Consider the following 20,034-nt stretch of genomic DNA (forward strand, 5'->3'; position numbering starts at 1 on the left):
GAATTCATGAAGTGCATCACTAAATGTTGCTGGGTATTCTAAATATGTATTACAAATATGCCAAAGAAAATCTAAAAAGCAGTTTTTAAAATAAACAACTTATTTGGCATTTTAAACATTAAAAACAACTCAAACAAGTAACCTTTCAGCAAGTGCCATTTCTTTCCACACTATTAGGAATACTTCCCCACATATATGGTGATTATTCAAATTATTTTAGCTATATCTCATTCACTCACCTGTTATGGGAGTAAGTATTTGTTTCTAGGGCATCAAGCAGTTAAAATAGAAGGTGGGGAGAGCAACAGCTAAAACTTAAAAAAAAAAAAAAAAAAAGAGACAAGTATACATGCCATTTTAAGATTACATGGAAAGGGCTTCCCTGGTGGCACAGTGGTTAAGAACCATCCGCTTGCCAATGCAGGGGACACGGGTTCCAGCCCTGGTCTGGGAAGATCCCACGTGCCACGGAGCAACTAAGCCCATGCACCACAACTACTGAGCCTGCGCTCTAGAGCCCGTGAGCCACAACTACCGAGCCTGCGTGCTGCAACTCCTGAAGCCTGTGGGTCTAGAGTCCGTGCTCCACAACAAGAGAAGCCACCACAATGAGAAGCCCGTGCACCGCAACGACGAGTAGCTCCTGCTCGCGGCAACTAGAGAAAGCCCACGCATAGCAATGAAGACCCAATGCAGCTAAAAATAAATTAATTTTTTTTAAAAAAGATTACACGGAAATAAGAAGGCATCTATAAGGTGACAGGCAAATATAATTTAGTATATAAAACTGAAAAAAAACTGGATTTTCATACTCTGGGAACATATCAATAACAGGGAAAATAATGAATATCTATAGTTACTGAACTCTCAACTCAAAGTTGAGGGTTTTAGGTTTCTCAAGTGGAATAAACACAATAGAATTATGGCCATTACGGTAGATGGATTAAAATAGTTCTCGGAAGGGTAGTGGGATAAAGAGTATTAATTCAAATTGAGCCCAAATAATAAATAACAGATCCATTTGTACTAGGATTTGCCTTTGCAGGACCTGCATCCTTTCATCTCGAAGGTAAATGAATGATAAAAATGGTATCCTACTATCCCTTCACTCTAACACAAGTCAGTGTTCCAATTCTTCAAAACTAAATGGATCACGGGACTCCCCTGGTGGTCCAGCGGGTAAGACTCTGTGCTCCCAATGCAGGGGGCCTGGGTTCAATCCCTGGTTGGGGTACTAGATCCCACATGCATGCCGCAACTAAGAGTCCATGTGCCACAACTAAAGAATCCGCATGCCATAACTAAGACCTGGTGCAGCCTGAAGGAATGAATGAATGAATAAATGAATAAACAAATATTAAAAAAACCAAACAACTAAATGGATCACAAGACTTTTCCTTAACAATTCTGAACACACACACACACACACACACACACACACACACACAAAAAACAAAACAGTTTCTGATTAGATTAAAATAGCAATCAATTGTGCCAGTGGCATGCTAGGTTAAATGAGACAGGAGTGCTCTATTAGACCATTTCCTGGTGCCACTAATGGAGCCAAATACTTCCTAGAAATCGATGAGTAGGTTTCAGTAAATAGTACTCTGTTTCCCCAGCTCTTTGCCAAGCCATACAAGCAAGATGTAGAAAAGAAATGTGGAAGACGAATAGTAAAATTATTTGAGATCGAGCAAAGAAAGCAAGAGAAACTTACAACTAATGTCTCCGTGCCTTGGATTAAGCCCAAAGAAGGAAGAAAAATCTGTGCTCATAATTACAATAATTTAAAAAGTGCAGGTCGGAAATGCTTTCCTAAATTCAGCCTTACAGAGCACTCTGAAAATAATCCAATGTTCCTCCAAAGCTGAGCCTCCCATTCTCTTAATATCTGAGGAAGAAGAGAATTAACAAAAAAAATGTGGTATTCCTAAACCAGCTGGTGAACAAAAGGCCAGGGCCTTCAGCCTGGGTTGCATGCTCAGGGTTGCACCTGCACCAGTCCTGGTACCTGGCAGCCCTTACCTGAATGTCTGTGTCCTTCACAGGCTCAAGAGGCTCAAAGGTGGTGGCTGCACTCAGACTCTCCAATCGCTGGGAGATGTGGGATATGTCAAGTCCCCGAGACCCGAGGAGTACTGACCTATATGAGGATATAGGGCAGGGAGAAAAAAGTAGAATTAGAACATCTAATATGCTTCCTAAAATACTAGAGAGTATTTTTAGTATGAAACTAAAACTTCTTATATACTGCCCAAACACTTTTGTATGGTTGTTTTATACCTTTCCAAAAAGATCTACCACCTGGGATAACAGACACATTGCATTTGGTAGTAAGAGAGGGTTCTGATCATGCCTAAATTAGAGTGAGGGACCTGTCTAGGATAAATTGATAGCATATCAATAAAATACAGGCTAGACTGCTCCAAACACTTTATAGTAAAGAAAATCGTGAGGTAAATATTATTCTCAATCCCTGTTTTACAGATGGGGGAACGAATGTGCAAAGAGGTTAACCAACTTATCAAAAGTCACAGAGCCAGGAAACAGCAGAGCCAGGTCACCAAGCTCCACAGCACAAACTCTTTACTACCATCCTGTATTTACAGCCTCTATAAAGACAGATGTAGTAAACCACAAAATTTTAGAATCTTCAGGAGAACCTAGTCTAAACTTCATTCATTAATTAAGGAAACTGAAAGTCCAGGGCAATCAATAACTTGCAGAGGGCAGGGAAACCAGAATCCAAGGCCAGTTCTCCAAAGCTTCTTTTCAAAAGCCAAACACTATGCAGTACATCTTCAAATTCCCTCTCTGCTGCCCAGTCCAACAGTAGAGGAAGCTGTCACCTGACTAATAAATGCTTTTGAAGAGAGATGGAAACACTACAGCTGGCTTTATGTCTACTCATCTGGAGCAATGTAACAATGGGAGAGCAAAAAAAAAATTATAGATTCTCACTAATATCTAGAATACTCTCTGGAAGAAAGAAACTTAGGGAAATTAATTGTTTAGACTGTTGCTTTTGGATTATGATTTAGTACCCCCAAATCCCATCGACAAAGTCTGTGCTCATTCTTAGTAACTTAGAAGAAGCTAGACCACCTGGCAGCACAAATAACCCTAACACCTATGGGTGTTACACTGAAGATGACCAATTCTGAACTAACAGACTTATTGGAAAAAAGAAAAGACTTCTCATGCTTATTTCCATTCTACTTAGTAGCACAGGAATAGATAATGTGCATTCAGAAGGCTCCGCACTGTAGATTTTTGTCTCTTCTGTGCAGACTGGTCAGCTATGATGCCATCCCTGAGGCTTCCCCTCCAGGCTATTATTTCAAATAGATAATCTTGCCTCTCTCTTCTAACAATCCTTGATGGCTAACTTTATAGTACACTGGTTCCCAGTCCTGGTTGCACATTAGAATCATCTAGACAACTTTCCTCCCAATGATTCTGATCAGTGTTGGGTGAAGCCTGGAGCACGGGTATCAGTATTAGGCTCTCCTTCCCTTTTTTATAACAGCTTTACTGAGATATTATTCACATGTCATACAATTCACCCATTTAAAGTGTAGAATTCCATGGGTTTTAGTATATTCACAGAGTTGTACAACCTCGCCACAATCTATTTTAGAATATTTTCATCACCCCTCCCTGCCAAAATTTCCCCCACTCCATCAGCAGTCATGGGAATGTATCAATAAAATGCTCATGTCTCCACAAACCTCGCCCTAACCACAAATTTATTTTCTGTTTCTATAAATTTGCCTACTCTGGACATTTTCTATAAATGGAATCATACAATATGTGGTCTTTCATGACTGGTTTCTTTCACTGAGCATAACGTTTTCAAGGTTCATCCATGTTGTAGCATGTATCAGTACTTCATTTCTTTTTATTATTGAATAGTACTCCATCATATGGATACACTATATTTTATATTAATGAACATATCATCATTTGAAGGACATTTGGGTTGTTTCCACTTTTTGGTTATTATAAAAAATGCTGCCATGAACATTCATGTGGCAAGTTTTTGCGTGAACATATGTTTTCATTTCTCTTGGGTATACACCTAGGAGTGGAACTGCTAGATTATATATTGACTCCCTGTTTAACCTTCTGAAGAACTGCCAGACTATTTTCCAAAGCAGCTACACTATTTTACATTCCCATGAGCAATGTACAAGGGTTCTAATTTTTTCCACACTCTTGCCAATACCTGTTACTACCTTTTAGATTATAGCCATTTTAGCCAACTCCTTTTTAAACTATTATAGAAAGAAACCTTAATATAAAATTAAAATAATAAACCCTGTACCTATTACCCAGCTTCAAAAACTAGCAGGTCGTAGCAAACTCTATTTTCATCTACATCCTTACCTACTTTCCTCTCTCTACCACCCAGATTATTTCGAAGTAAATCTAAAATATTCTCTTAATTATTTCATAATTTAAAAATGTGTTTGTTTGAATGGAATACAAGTAAGTTCTCTACCTGCAAATAATTGATATGCCTCCAAATATCTTTTAATCTTTGAGTTGCCCCTCCATCTCATTTTTTTTTTTCTTACAATTTCTTTGTTGGAGACTCTAGATGATTTGTTCCATAGAGCAGGGCTACTCAAACTTGAAATCTGCATGTGAATCACCTGGGAAACTTGTTAATATGCATATTCTGTTTCAGTAGGTCTGGGATAGGACCTGAGGGTCTCCATTTCTAAAAAGCTCACAGCTGATGCTTATGCTGTTGATCTATGGACCAGACTCAAAGTAGCAAGGATGTAGTTTCCCACATAACAGGTTTTACTGATTGCATCCCCATGATGTAATTTAACATGCTCCTCCGGCCTCTCCTATCCAATTTCCTGTAAATTGAAAGTAAGTGCTAATGGTTTGATCAGATTCAGGTGGCATTATTATTATTTTTTTTGGTTCAATTACTTCAGACTTTTATCAAGAGGTATGTAATATCTGATTACCTCTTTTTGGAATGCTACCAGACACTGATGATCATTGTTTAGATGCATTAATTCCTTAGAGGTTGCAAAATGGTGGTATTCTGTCTCTATTGGCTGGAATATTTCCCCTCAGAGACACTCTTCATCAACTATGTGGTTACTCGGAATAATGAGTTGATTCTCTAGCATTCTCCAAAGGTGACTGATGAGTTTTGCTTTAGTATCATTATGAACTCATGAGTTTAAACATATTTGATGTATTTCAATCCACTGCAGTTATTATCCTTATCATGCTCAAAATCATCTCATCTTTGGCCAGTAGAAGCCTTTTCAAGTTGGTTTCTGAGTTCTTTTGACATGACTCAAGTTGACCTACATAACTTCCTTGCCATCTGGTATGACAAGACAAGTTCATCTTACACTGACTTGCCCCAGACCTGGAATCGGTCAACTCTCCAAAGATCCCCAGTTACTTTTTATTAAGAAATGGATTTTTAGAGACCACTATCTGGGCACTAAGATTGCTCACTGCTACACTGTTTCTAAGCCTTTCCGTAGGCAGAGTTAGAAACAGAGTTTTTACTTTTGTTTCGGTTTCCTTAAGATAAATTACATCACGAGTTCATACTGACACTTCCAATTCAAAATTAAAAACATAAAGTTTGGGGCTAACCTCATAGATTTTCTATCTGTATCTCCTTTCTCTCATACCCAAAGTCCTAGTTCTCAGCATCACCACCTTAACTACTTATTTGCTTTATCCTATATACACACAATAGTCTCAAAACAGCAGTATCAATCCCTCTACCAACAATATCATTATTGAAGACTGATTAAGATATTACTTGGGGGCTTCCCTGGTGGCGCAGCGGTTGCGCGTCCGCCTGCCGATGCAGGGGAACCGGGTTCGCGCCCCGGTCTGGGAGGATCCCACATGCCGCGGAGCGCCTGGGCCCGTGAGCCATGGCCGCTGAGCCTGCGCGTCCGGAGCCTGTGCTCCGCAACGGGAGAGGCCACAGCAGAGGGAGGCCCGCATACCACAAAAAAAAAAAAAAAAGATATTACTTGGAAATGTTCCTCTCTGAATGATTATGTCACCAACTGAATGAGCATTTATTTTCCTTCTTTAGGAATTCCCTTTTTGAAATTTAATTTTGTTTTATAATTACACAAAATATTTATACAATTCCAAAGTCAAATCTATAAAAAAGTCCATCTTCACCTTATTTTTTCCCTTTTCCTATAGGTAACCCTTTGTTTGTTTACACCATTTATATTAATCACACCTTTTTATTTCCTGTATTTGTTGCTTTGACATCTGGGGTCTTGCTGGCACTGGACCGATTGCCTCTCCCAGAGTTAGCTAATTCCTAGAGGCCTGTAAGCGCATATAAGAACATATGCACACTAATCAATCCAGAGCCCATACCTCAACCACCTCCTTCATTGGGTCACTATCCCCTGCCCTAATCATCTCAGGGTGAGGTACCAGATAACTAGAGACAGAGCCTTTACGCTAGAGCCCACTGAGGCTATTCAAACTAGCCAATCCTAAGCCTGCTCACCCTGCCTTCCCAGAGAAACCACAGTAAAGGCTCTTGCCCACATTTTCCCCTTGCTTCCTCTGCCCCCTGACTGACCTCAGTGCTCCCTCAGTGGCCCTGCATGGCATGCCCTGCCTCCTGTTTCCAGAGAAGTGTGAGTAGAGGGCTTCCCTGGTGGTGCAGTGGTTAAGAATCCGCCTGCCAGGGGCTTTCCTGGTGGCGCAGTGGTTGAGAGTCCACCTGCCGATGCAGGGGGCACGGGTTCGTGCCCCGGTCCGGGAGGATCCCACATGCCGCAGAGCAACTAAGCCTGTGCACCACAACTACTGAGCCTGCGCTCTAGAGCCCGAGCTCCGCAACAAGAGTAGCCACTGCAATGAGAAGCACGTGCACCGCAACGAAGAGTAGCCCCCACTTGCATCAGCTAGAGGAAGCCCACACACAGCCATGAAGGCCCAATGCAGCCAAAAAAAGAAATGTGAGTAGGAACTTCTTCCTTCATGACAGTCATGTCATACCCATGTTTGCATGTCTTACCATACCTGATTATAGTAAATCTCAGGTACTTTTAAACACCTGCCTTCTTTTTTTTATTAGCAGTTAGGTATATAAGTTTGTGTTACCTTTTTAAAAACAGCTTTATTGGGGCTTCCCTGGTGGCGCAGTGGTTGCGCGTCCGCCTGCCGATGCAGGGGAACAGGGTTCGCGCCCCGGTTTGGGAGGATCCCACATGCCGAGGAGCGGCTGGGCCCGTGAGCCATGGCCGCTGAGCCTGCGCGTCCGGAGCCTGTGCTCCGCAACGGGAGAGGCCGCAGCAGAGGGAGGCCCGCATACCACAAAAAAAAACAAACAAAAAAAAAAACAAAAAAAACCAGCTTTATTGAGCTATAATTCACATACTATACAATCACCCACTTAAAACGTGTAATTCATAGATACATTTATAAATGAATCACTTTGTTGTACACCTGAAACTAACACAACATTGTTAATCAACTATACTCCAATATAAAATAAAAATTAAAAAGAATTTTAAAAAATGGCAGAATGTTGATATGATAGGTGATGGGTAACTGGGAGTTTATTACACTGTTTTCTCTACTATTGTGTATGTTTTAATATTTCCATAATAAAAGTGTTAAAAATAAGTGTAATAAGAGGGGAAAAAAAGAATCTCAAAAAAAAAAGTATAATTCAGTGGGTTTTAGTATAGTCACAGATTTGTGCAACCACCACGACAATCGATTTTAGAATATTTTCATCACCCAGAAAAGAAATCACCCTACCCACCAGCAGTCACTCCCTATGTCCCCTAATCTACCCACTCCCTTGGCAATCTCTAATCTACTTTCTGTTTCTACAGATTTGCCTATTCTGGATATTTTCTATAAATGGAACTATACAATATGTAGTCTTTTGTGACTGGCTTCTTTCACTTAGCATAATGTTTTTCAAGGTTCATCCATGTTGGAGCATGTATTAGTAGTTCATTCTTCTTCATTGCCAAATGGTATTCCATTACATGGATATGCCACTTTTATTTATCAATTCATCAGCTGTTAGACATTTCGATTGTTTCTACTTTTTGGTGATTATGAGTAATGCTGCTATGAACGCTCATGTACAGGTTTTTGTGTGGACAACCGTTTTCATTCCTCCTGGGTATAAAACTGGGAGTGGAACTGCTCAGTCATATGGTAACTCTATATTTAACCTTTTGAGAAACTGCTGGACGGTTTTCCAAAGTGGCTGCACCACTTTACATTCCTACCGACAGTTTACGAGGGTTTCAATATTTTCCACATTCTCACCAACATTTGTTATTATCCGTCTTTTTGATTACAGCCATCCTAGTGGGGGTGAAGTGGTATCTTATTGCGGTTTTGATTTGCATTTCCCTGATGGTTAGTGATGTTGAGCATCTTTTCATTTGCTTACTGGACATTAATATATCTCCTTTGGAGAAATGCCTATTCAGATCTTTTGCTCATTTTAAAATTGGGTTGTCTTTTGGTCCAGCCACTAAGTAAAACAATATGGAGGTTTCTCAAAAAACTAAAAATAGAACTACCATATGATCCAGCAATTCCACTCCGGGCTATGTATTTGGCAAAAATGAAAATACTAATCCAAAAAGATACATGCATCCAATGCTCACAGCAGCACTATTTACAATAGCCAAGACATGAAAACAACCCAAGTGCCCATCCATAGATGATAAAGAAGATGTGATACACACATACAGTGGACTGTTACTCAGCCATAAAAAAGAATTAGGGACTTCCCTGGTGGCGCAGTGGTTAAGAATCCACCTGCCAATGCAGGGGACACAGGTTTGATCCCTGGTCCAGGAAGATCCGACATGCCACGGAGCAACTAAGCCCGTGCGCCGCAACTACTGAGCCTGTGCTCTAGAGCCCGTGAGCCACAACTACTGAGCCCACACGCCACAACTGCTGAAGCCCGCATGCCCTAGAGCCCACACGCCGCAGCTACTGAAGCCCATGTGCCTAGAGCCCATGCTCCGCAATAAGAGAAGCCACCGAAATTAGAAGCCCACGCACCACAACAAAGAGTAGCAACCGCTCACAACAGGTACAGAAAGCCCGTGCAGCAACAAAGACCCAATGCAGCCAAAAACAAAAAACAAACAAAAAAGAATGAAAATCTGCCATTTGCAGCAATGTGGATGGGCTGAGAGAACATTACGCTTAATGAAATAAGTCAGACAGAGAAAAACAAATACTGTATGATATCATTTACATGTGGAATCTAAAAAATAATGCAAACCAACGTATATGCAAAACAGAAACAGACTCACAGATATAGAAAACAAACTAATGGTTACCAAAAGGGAGAGGGAAAGGGGGAGGGGCAAATTAAGGGTATGGGATTAAGAGATACAAACTACTATATATAAAATAGATAAGCAACGAGGATATATTGTATAGCACAGGGAATTATTATAGCCATTATCTTGTGACAACTTTTAACGGACTATAATCTGTAAAAGTATTGAATCACAATGCTGTACACCTGAAACTAACATAATATTGTAAATCAACTGTACTTCAAAATAAATTGGGTTGTCTTTTTATTATTGAGTTGTAAGAGTTTTTAATATGTTCTGGATATAAGCCCCTTATTCGACATATATTATAATATGCAAATATTTTCTCCCCATTCTGTGGGTTGTTTTCTCTCCTGATGGTGTCCTTTAAAGCATAAAAATTTTTTAATTTTGATGAAGTTCAGTTTATCTACTTTTAATTCTGTCACCTATGCTTTTGGTTTCACATCCAAGAAGGTCAGGAAGATTTACACCTATAGTTTCTTTTAAGAGTTTTAAAGTTTTAAAGCTTTAAAGACAAATACCATATGATTTCACTTATATGTAGAATCTAAAAACCAAATCAAATGAACAAACATAACAAAACAGACTCATACATTCAAAGAACAAACAGGTGGTTGCCAGAGGGGAGGGAGGTGGGGGGAATGAGTGAAATAGGTGAGGGAGATTAAGAGGTACAAACTTCTAATTATGAAATAAATGCATCACTGGAATGAAATGCACAGCATGGGGAATACAGTCAATACTATTGTAATAACGTTATACGGTGACAGGTGGTAACTAGACTAATTGTGGTGACCATTTTGTAATGTACAGAAATATCGAGTCACTATGCTGTGCACCTGGAACTAACATAGTGTTGAAGGTCAATTATACTCAATTAAAAAAAAAAAAAGAATTGTTTTGGTCGTTCTAGGTTCCTTGAATTTCCATATGAATTTTAGGATCAATTTACAAATTGCTGCAAAAAAGCCAGCTGGGATTTTGATACGAATTGCATGTAATCTATAGATCAATTTGGAAAGTGTTACCATCTTAATAATATAAAGTCTTCCAATCCATGAATATGGACTTTCTTGCACCTGCTTTCTTAAATAAATGATAAAGTACTATACCCTTTCCTCCACCTTGCATGTTTATTTTACTTAACGATATGGCCTGGAGTCGCTCTATCCATGGCAGTGTATATTCTCATTCCTTTGTGCTACTGAAAAGTTATGCACATGTACCAATATGCAACCAGTCCCATATTGATGGATGTCAGAGTTGTTTCCAACTTTTGCTATTACAAATAATGCTGCAAAGAATAACCTTGTGCACACATCTTTTCGTACTTTTGCCAGTGTATCTTTGGGAGAGATTCCCTGGAAGCAGGATTGCTGGGTCAAGAGTAAATGCACTAGCTATTGCCAAATTCTGTGCCGCAGGCACTTTATCTCCACCAGAGATACATGAGAACGTATCCAGTGCCCGGTGATTTTAAGGCATACCAGGGTTGCCTCTAAAAATTAGCTGTTAGAATTATGAGAAGAGAAAGGTCATCCAAGTGGCTGGTGCCTGGAGGAACTGTGCAGTATGTGGGCCTGTGCAGTGCATATGCAGAAGTCCTGATGGGGGAGGGGGAGGGAGGAACAATGAAGGAGGCAGGGAATCTAGGGTAGGGATGGTTTTACAAATAAAGGCTGTACCAGAAACTTTCAGCTTCTAAGGGTGGAAAAATCCGAAGGTTCCCTGCCTCCAACCTGCCCCAATTTTTGTAAGCCAGGCAGCTTCACTTGAGCACAGAGCCAGAGAGGCTGGAGTCAAACAGTCCAGTCCCAGGAGAACAGGAGGACAAAAGCTGTTCTCAGTCAGTATACATGGGGAGCAGAAAAAATGTCAAGAGGCTTGAGTTAGTCCCACCAGTCACTTACTGACTGAAAATCCTGGGTGCATCACTTTTCCAAGCTTCCTTTTTCTCCTGCTAACATGTGAAGGAAAACCCTGCCTCTCTCACCTCTCAGGCTTGTGAAGACCAGTCAAGAGAGCACCTATTATAAGCCTATGGGAACTAAAAGTGCCTTACAAACGTGAGGGATTCTCACTGCCCAAAAGCTGGATTTGAGTTCTGGTGTGACCGACCACTTGCTATCTGACTCTCCTCAATTATAAAACAGAGACAGTAACGCTTATTTCACAGGGTTATTTTAAGAGGAAAGTATATAATGCATGTAAAGTACTTGGCACAATGTCTGACAAACAGTTAAGTGCTTTAAAAGGTAGGTTAGTACGAGCATAGTAAAGTTATAATCTGCTGTTTAACTTTGGGCAAATAAATGCTTACACATGCTTTGCTTGAACATGAAGAAAAGTGTGAAAGAATAAGCAAATTAATAACACTGATTACCTTGGAGGGTAAAGTTAGGGAGAGAGAATGATTGCTGCCTTTTTCTTTGTACACCTCTAGGTTGTTTGGCTTCTGAGCTGAATGGAAAAATCCAATGAGGCATCTCCAATGAGAAAAAGGGGGGATGCAATTGACGATGTGTAGCCAGGGAGGGCTTCACAGCTAGTGATAATATTCCATGTCTTAACTGTGCCATGTGCACAGGAGTATTCATTCATTTTACTATTATTTATACCAGGAGTCAGCAAACTTATTCTGTAAAAGGCAGACAGTAAGTGCTTCAGGCTTTGCCGGCCATACAGTCTCTGTCATCACTACTCAACTCTGCTACCGTAGCACAAAAGCAGCATAGACAATACATAAACAAGTAAGTGTGCCTGTGTTCCAATAAAACTTTAACAGGCAGCAGGTTGGATTCGGCTCCTGGGTCTTAGTTGGCCAACCCCTGATTTATACCTTTATATACGTTATGCATATTCTTCTTTATGTGTGAAGATATTTTACAATTTAAGAATATCACACATGCAAAAAAGCCAGCAAATCTGTTCCCTAAAATGAAAAATCCAACAAAGTCTATTTAAACAAATGAATTTCAACATAGAACAATTCACTCTTAGGCCTACAAGCTAATCTTAACTAAAATCTTGAAGACAGAAATTTTTTTCAAAATTTATTTTGTGTAAGAAAATTTTCCCTATTCACTTCTCTCCTCTGCCCTCATCCTGTACTGAAATATTCACATCACACTTTATGTCTCTGCCTATCAAGGAGATGGAAAAATACAGTCATCAGCCCTTTGGTTTCTTTTTGAGCACCTGCCCCACCCTATACCCATTCTTTCAATGTTCCAACTTCCTCCTCCCTAAAATGATGAATTTAAGGTAGAAAGAGATGAGGAAGAATGGAAATTTACAAGAAAGAGAGCATGACTGATAATTGTTCCCAAGAAAACATTTTCCCTTTTTGCTCTTAATAGGCTGTAAAGCTAATGCAATTAAATTATAACTATAGCAACTCAGCTGGCATCACAGTCCTTTCGCTCCAGCAGCATCCTTTCACACAAGCAAAAGCCTGCACACTAAAGACCCGGGGTAACTGCAGGCAACCAGCAGCAGCAGCAGGAGCCTGCAGGGAGGGCAAGTTAGCAGAAATGTCTAAAGGCTGGATGGGGTGCTGGGGAAAAGTGTAGTGGAGCAGTTGGCTGCATTTAGCTACAAGGCTGGATAGTGAAAAATCCCTGACAGGGTTCCCCTGATTTGCCTTTACCAATACCAACAGAACAAAAACTAACTAGTATTTTAATAAATAAAATTCTGGGGAGGCCTACATAAGAATTTCTACAACATCCTTACTGACTCAGCAGAGCAGCCATAACATTCGGCTCTCAAGATTGGTTGGAAAAAAAAAAAAATGTAGCCCTTATACTCACCCCCTGTGACATTTACTGTGTATCCAAAACAATTTCCCCACCTTAACACCAGCACTTAGGTCTTATCAAGTTTAAGGAATGAAGACTGAGCAGATGACTGATGATTTCCCATACAGTATTTCCCACAGAGAATCTCAGCCACTTTCCAGACCCAGAAAGGTCACCAGTAACAGCACCTCTGCATCCTCCCATGACCCTTCCATCAGGGCTAAAGAAGCATACACTCTGGAGTCAACCTCACTGGGTTTGACTGCTGACTCACTACTCACCAGCTGTGTGATCTGAGAGAGTTACTTGCCCTTTCTGAGCCTTAGCTGCTCATCGGTAATACAGGGACCATAGTCCTTCTATTTGTTGTGAGGATTAAGCAAAATCTTACTGATGAATAGTAAGTAATCAGTAAATCACATTTCTTATGGAAAGAGGTGAGATTTTTTCCTGCCTCACCAAATAATAAGCTTCTTGAGGGCAAGGACCATGTCTAATTCATGGTTTAGTCCCAGAGACAGCCGAGGCCTAGCACAGTGGGGATCCCAAACACATGTCTGTGGAATCAACAACCCAAAGCATGTTGTGAGGCAGCAGCAGCCACTGGCCAGTCAGCCTGCACTTTTCTCCCGCTGCACTCTCTTGGGGCTCACCCACTTTCCTCTTCTACAATCAACTGGCAGGCACTGCATTTCCATGGCCTTTTAGAAGCAGCCTCTGGGGTCGCTGACAGTAAGCAGACAGGATCACTCCTCACTTGGATGGCTTCTCATCACTAACTGCTGATCAGTTTCTTCCAAGTACTCTTAAAAACTCTGCTCATCACTGGGCCCTCTCTGGCTTGGAGGGTAACACTTATCTGTGTGACCCACATTTACCAATATACTATGTGAGCCATTTATGACCAACAGTCAGTGAACCCAAGCAGGAACGACTGGGACGGTTTCTGTATGACAAAGCTCTTCGCCCTTTCTCACCCTGATCATCTCTGCCTGTGATAGGGGCTCGCAGCTTGGTCAGGCAGACAGGCTGGAAAACCCAGGAGGAAGGGAGACAAAGCAAGGCTGCTGACCTGTTTATAAAACCTCTCTTGAATTCCTGAGACTCTGGCTTGTATCCGTCTTTTACAGACTACATCCAAATTCAAGGCAGGAAAGAAGAAGATCCTGCCCCCGAGCCACCCAGCACCAGTGCTGCCTCCCCACCAGTACTCACGCCTTGACATCTGCTGTCTCCTGGGATGTGCGTGTGAGGGTACGGGAACGCAGGCGCTCGCCTGCCTGCTGGATCTCCTGTAGGTTCCGTTCCACATGGGGAAGCTCTGAGATGCCCTCGGTCTCAGCGGCAAGCTGTTCAGCTTGCTGAAGGAGCTCACCAAACCCCTCAGTATCCATTGGAGATGCAGATCCTAGGTGGGGGAGAAAAAGGAAGGGACCCAAATCAAGAGGAAAGATAGGCTTCAAACACTGCCTGAACCTGTCACAAGCTTAACGAAACACTAGGACTTTTTGTAAACAGACAAGGAGACAGCTCATCAACAAGCAGGATTTGTTCCTGAACATAGCCCAAGAACAACAGGCCTAACAGAGAAAATGAGTCAGACTGGGAAGAAATAGATCATTTCTGTCCATACTGATAGCCCCAAGATTGATTTCTGCCACCAGAACAAATGCAAAGATATTAAGGCACAGATCAGAATTCCTGCCTCACTTCAGACTCAAAGCTGACAAGGCAACAGAAGCCATGGTGGCAACCTCTGGGAGGCGTAAAGAACCCTCACTCAAACTTCCTCTCCCTCTACCTGTCTTAGACAGAAAAACACCTCCACCCACAGATGGCTGGCAATTTATATGGCCATCTCATCTCATATGATTCCCAAACAACTCCATGAGGATCCTGAGAAGACAGAGAAGCAACTCCAGTCCACAGAGCTCAGTTCTGTGCCTAGAATACTCTCTGCTGCAATGAGGCTGAACTGAAACCGGAAGAACACAGGTCTTCTGACTAATCCCGTTAGTCTCCTTCGCTAACATAAAAGACAGTCTTTTCAAATTCATGTCCAAGTCTCCATTCACTCATTCTTCAGCTTTATCTCTGAGAGCAGAGATCCATGTCTGCTTGTTATATATGACATTCAGAATATGACTTGTTAATATACCTACTACTTTTAGAGATACTGTTGCAACTAATAATTATACTAATTTAAGTAGCAGCTGGCTTCTAGACCATGAATATTACTAGCAAGATCACCTGTTTCCCCAACAACTGAGAAAAGCTCTGTGAACAGTGTTGATATTTAATGCATATTACACATTTATGAATCTTCTATACACTGTACCATCCTTGTATAAGGTTCATAACTAAGAGAAGGAGTTTTTAACTCCTACCACTATTTAAGTCAACACAAGATAAATAGTATCAACATCATTTAAAAAAATTACATTGCTAAAAGGTTAACAAAATTATTATTTATTAAAAAAAGAACAATATTCTTTAAATAGTAGCTCTTGATTATATTTTTCCCCTTTGTTTTAAACCCATGGCTTCTATTGTACTTTAGAAATCCCTGTGGTCTAGAATTGTAGTTACAATGCTAATGTAATATATAATTATATCTCAGCTATGAAGCTCAGGTTAATGTTAAAAGGGCATGGTTTCCACCATAAATCCACAGCAGCAGAATAAGGACTTTTAAAAATGAACATTAAAGGACATTAACTTTAAAGGCAAGGGCACAAGGTTAAAACAAAAATAGCTCAGCTGGAGTAAACATGAAGACATTTTGGTATTCTTTATGAAGTGCCAAGCTGACTTTAATCTTTAGACAAAAAGTCATATACACTATAACTCTTTACCTAAAGTTTCTAGATAATCATTGTCATTTTTTTTTTACCTAATAGAATCAAGCTGTAACTGGCCACCTCTACCTGTGAGAAAATGTGGATCACAGAATGAGAAGGGTATTCTCGGGGACAGAAGAAGAAAGAAGCAGAGAGTATAATTAAACGACGGCTCCTGCTTGATGGAGAAATGTTTTTCCTCAGAAACCTATAGGGCCAATGATGTTCTATGAAATACCAGAAACATGGTCACTCACCAGAAAGAGGAAAAAAAAGAAATATGCTGCCTCTTACCCCTACACTTTTTTTTACTCTAAGATAAAAATAATTTGTCTAACAGAGCCAAGGAGAAGGAAATACTTTTTTTCCTTCATAAGGAAAATTCTGGAACTCCCTGAATAAAACAAAACTTTTTTATGTTCAAAAAAAGAAGAAAAATAAAGGAAAAAATATATCTAACATTTCACATAACATTTCCATGTCAGACAAATTTAGACAAAGGAAATGCTCAACTTCTCATATGACTTGGCCATACAAAGATTTAAAGTGATGGATTTGACGGTAAGTAATAAATGCAAAATAAAAGTCATGATTTACTTTAATATGGTCCAATAAATATGATTTTTAAAAGTTAACTAAATATAATTATTTTGACCATAGTAAAATAAAGGCTGAATCTCTAAACAACATCCTAAACTTAATATGCCCCAAATTGAGCTTTAACCTTTCATCTACAAAACCTGCTCCTTGGCCAGTCAGTTGCTTGGGCCAAAATCCTTAAGGGCCTCCCTGACTCACATCCCACATCCAAATAGGCCAACAAAGCCTTTCAAATCTACCATCAAAATATACCCGGAATCTACCTCTTCCCACCACATTCCCCCATCCAAGTCACTCTCACCTCTTCCTGGCTTCCTGGCTTCAGCCCTTGTCTCCTACAGTGTCTTCTCAATACAGTGACCAGTGATCCTTTGAAAGTCTGATCACATCCATCCTCTGTTTAAACTTCTTGTACAGAGTGAAGCCCTACAGAAGCAAGCCATCTCTTCTTACCTCCTAGACTCACCTCCAGTCCTGTCCCCCTTCCTTTCCTGGGCTCCAGCCACCCTGGGGCCTCCTTGCTGGTCCCCCAGTGGGTCAAGCACATTCCTGCCCTAGAGGCTTTCTTTGTACTCCTTATTTCCTCTACCTGGAACGCATCTCTCCCAGATATGCTCATGGCTGATTCCCTATCTCTCTCAGCTAAACTGTCAGCTTGCCTCTGATGCCGACCTAGAACAAAATATTTAAGAGTGCAACCTGCAACCACCCTCAGCACTCCCCCCCACCCCCAGCTAGAATGTAAACTGCACAAGGATAGGGTTTTTTGCCTGTTTTGTTCACTGAGGTACCCCAGGTTCTTAGAACAGTGCCTGGCACATAGTAGGTTCTCATCTGTTGAATGAATGGGAGTTTTGTTCTTCCGTTTGTGGAGACTCTGTTCTTCTTGAAGGCTTTCTACACACTCTTGCCAAATCAGCACCCACTGGCAAGCAGAGACCAAAGCAAAAACATTCCCTTCCGACTACCAACTGATACTTAACATTTCTGAGGCTGCACAGCATAAGGCAGAGACAGTATAAATGGCATGAATTCAGATCACACTTGGTCCAGACTAGTGCTTTTTCCCTCTAAATACCCAGACAAAAACCCAGTGATATTTTAGAAGAAACAGCCCAGTTTTCAGGTGAACAAATTCCAAACTAAAAGAACAAATATACATACAGGAAGAACTGTGCTATATAAGTTTAGAGTAGAAAATAAGCTTGTTCCATGTCTGTCTGAGAGAAGAGAGAAATGTATATGATACCATATTTGGGAAAAACTGGATCTGTCCTGCATTATAACTCAACCAGTGGAAACTGATTTACAAAAAAGTTATTAAAGTTTCCAAATGTATACTTTGATGTAGTCATCATCTCATTAAAATTTTTAAACGTATGGTTAATTTTACAAATTTAAAGACGATTTTTAACCCTTCTGCAAAATAAATATCAATTTAGCCACAAAATATAGGGGTTAAACCAACCGAATATCAATTTTGACCCAAGATACTGAAAACTGATCATGAAAATAACCTCACTAGCTTTGTCCAATAGTGAGAACCAGAATGATTAGCGGGAGGGGAGGTGTGAGGGTGAAGTCCAAGCTCTGTGTTGGGAAAAAAATCTGGCCAAGACACACGCAGAGACTGGATGCCAGCTGCACCCCTGGGGAGCTATGAAGGAGGGAGCCAGGAAGAAGCCACACTGAGAACCCACAGAAGTGGGATGTGGAACAGTCAATGCAGCAAAACTGGGGCTGGATGGGAAAAGGCCAGCAAGGACAGACAGCACTAAGGCTCCTCTGTCAGCATGACTCAGAGCCTGATTGTTGAGAGGCCTCTGGAAACACTGAAAGGTGCTTCAGAGAGCATGGCAGGGTACCAGGGCCCTGAGCAACAAACTGCTGTCTGTGCCTCTTGGCAGAAGTCCTACTCAGCCTCCACAGATCTCCTCAAACACCCGGGTGAGCCTTAAAATGAAGGGCAAACTTATCACTGCTGTTAGAAGGCAAGACTGGTTATCCTTTGGTGGCGGGGGGGTGGGGGTGGGGGCGGGGGGGACAGGAGGAGGCAGAAAGGAGGCTTCTGGGGGGCTGGTAACTTTGCTTTTTTATTCTGGGTGCTGCTTAATAGTGTGTTCATTATGAGAACGTTCATTGAGCTAGACTCGTGATTTATGTACTTTTCTGATTGTGTATTGCACTTCAATAAAAAGTTCCCCATCAAAATGAAGGACAATGACCCACTGTTTTTCAGAGGTTGCAGACACCCTGCTATATTAGAAATGGTGGGACTTCCCTGGTGGTCCAGTGCTTAAGACTCTGTGCTTCCAATGCAGGGGGGTGCAGGTTTGATCCCTGGTCTGGGAACTAAGATCCCACATGCTCCGCGGTATAGCCAAAAAATTTTTTTAAATTAAAGATAAATAATAAATAAATAGAAATGGTGAATGCTCTTAGTGGGAAGTTCCCAAGATCCAGACCTCTTCACCACACCTAGACGATGCTGAGAAATTAACTAAGGGAAAAAATTAAAGCCCACGGCTTTAGAGAGACAGCTCCCACCTAGAGCTAAAACCAAGGACTGGGCAAAGTCCATTTCCTCAAATTAGTCAGCACTCACCTGTCATTCAGTGTCCAAAAAAATGTCCCTTCCAGGCACATAAACATTCTTAACAAAGAGGAAAAAAAAAAGTCTCCAAATGGCATATAGGATGAAATGAACTTAAAAAAAGGGCAGAGCAAAAATGCATCAAATAATTTTGGTTCACTGCTATTAACATGTGTCTTAATTATGAAAAATATGGTCATTTCCACATTCCCAATATAACCATGTTAAATATTTAATCAAGCCAAAAAAGAGTAGTGTAGTATAATAAGAAATATATTTGATCTTTGTCCCCAAGTTCCTGGCACACAGCTTCTAAAACCCTTGGAATGTCCTGAAGTTCTGAGTCTTTTGTAACTCACAAGAAACCCCTTTTAAGCACACGCACATGAGGTAACTTGGAAAGGCTAAGCTAGGGGGGCCTCAGGATGGGGCTGGTCACCAGAAAGACCAAGTGATTAGAGTTGGAACTTTCAGCCTCACCCACCAACCTCTGGGAAGGGGAAGCAAGGGCTGCAGATTAAGCTCTATAAAAACTCTTGAACAATGAGATTTGCTGAGTTTCTGAGTTGGTGAATGCATCCACACGCTGGGAGAATGGTGCACCCCGGTTCCACAAAGACAGAAGCTCCTGTGCTAAGGACTCTTCCGGACCCCACCCTATGTACCTCTTTACCTGGCCATTCATCCTTCATAATAAATCAGTTGATTTACCCCTGGGATAAAACCCAAATCTCCCCTCATAATTTCCTCATCTCTAAAGAGGAGAAGATAATGCTTACCTCCTTCAAGGGGATGATGATACACAGAAAGTATTTTATTAACTCTCCTGATTT

At 41.0% G+C, this 20,034-nt stretch overlaps 1 protein-coding gene across 4 annotated transcripts in view; it reads right to left on the bottom strand.

The window, feature by feature from the left end:
* NUP93 (nucleoporin 93) overlaps positions 1-20,034 on the bottom strand; it is a 105,457-nt gene that overhangs the window by 74,906 nt on the left and 10,517 nt on the right. For 3 of the 4 annotated variants that reach the window (XM_007129600.3, XM_028477576.2, XM_007129599.3), the window contains exons 2-3: positions 14,384-14,576; positions 2,029-2,146 (exon numbers count right to left, since the gene is read on the bottom strand). In XM_007129600.3, coding sequence (XP_007129662.1) covers positions 2,029-2,146; positions 14,384-14,562 — 297 coding nt within the window. In that variant the 5' untranslated portion in view covers positions 14,563-14,576. Of the gene's footprint in view, positions 1-2,028; positions 2,147-14,383; positions 14,577-20,034 lie in introns of those variants that run through there. The other variant, XM_055078933.1, reaches the window with a different exon arrangement.

The sequence above is a fragment of the Physeter macrocephalus genome, chromosome 17, assembly GCF_002837175.3.
Source record: "Physeter macrocephalus isolate SW-GA chromosome 17, ASM283717v5, whole genome shotgun sequence".
Taxonomy (NCBI): Eukaryota; Metazoa; Chordata; class Mammalia; order Artiodactyla; family Physeteridae; genus Physeter; species Physeter macrocephalus.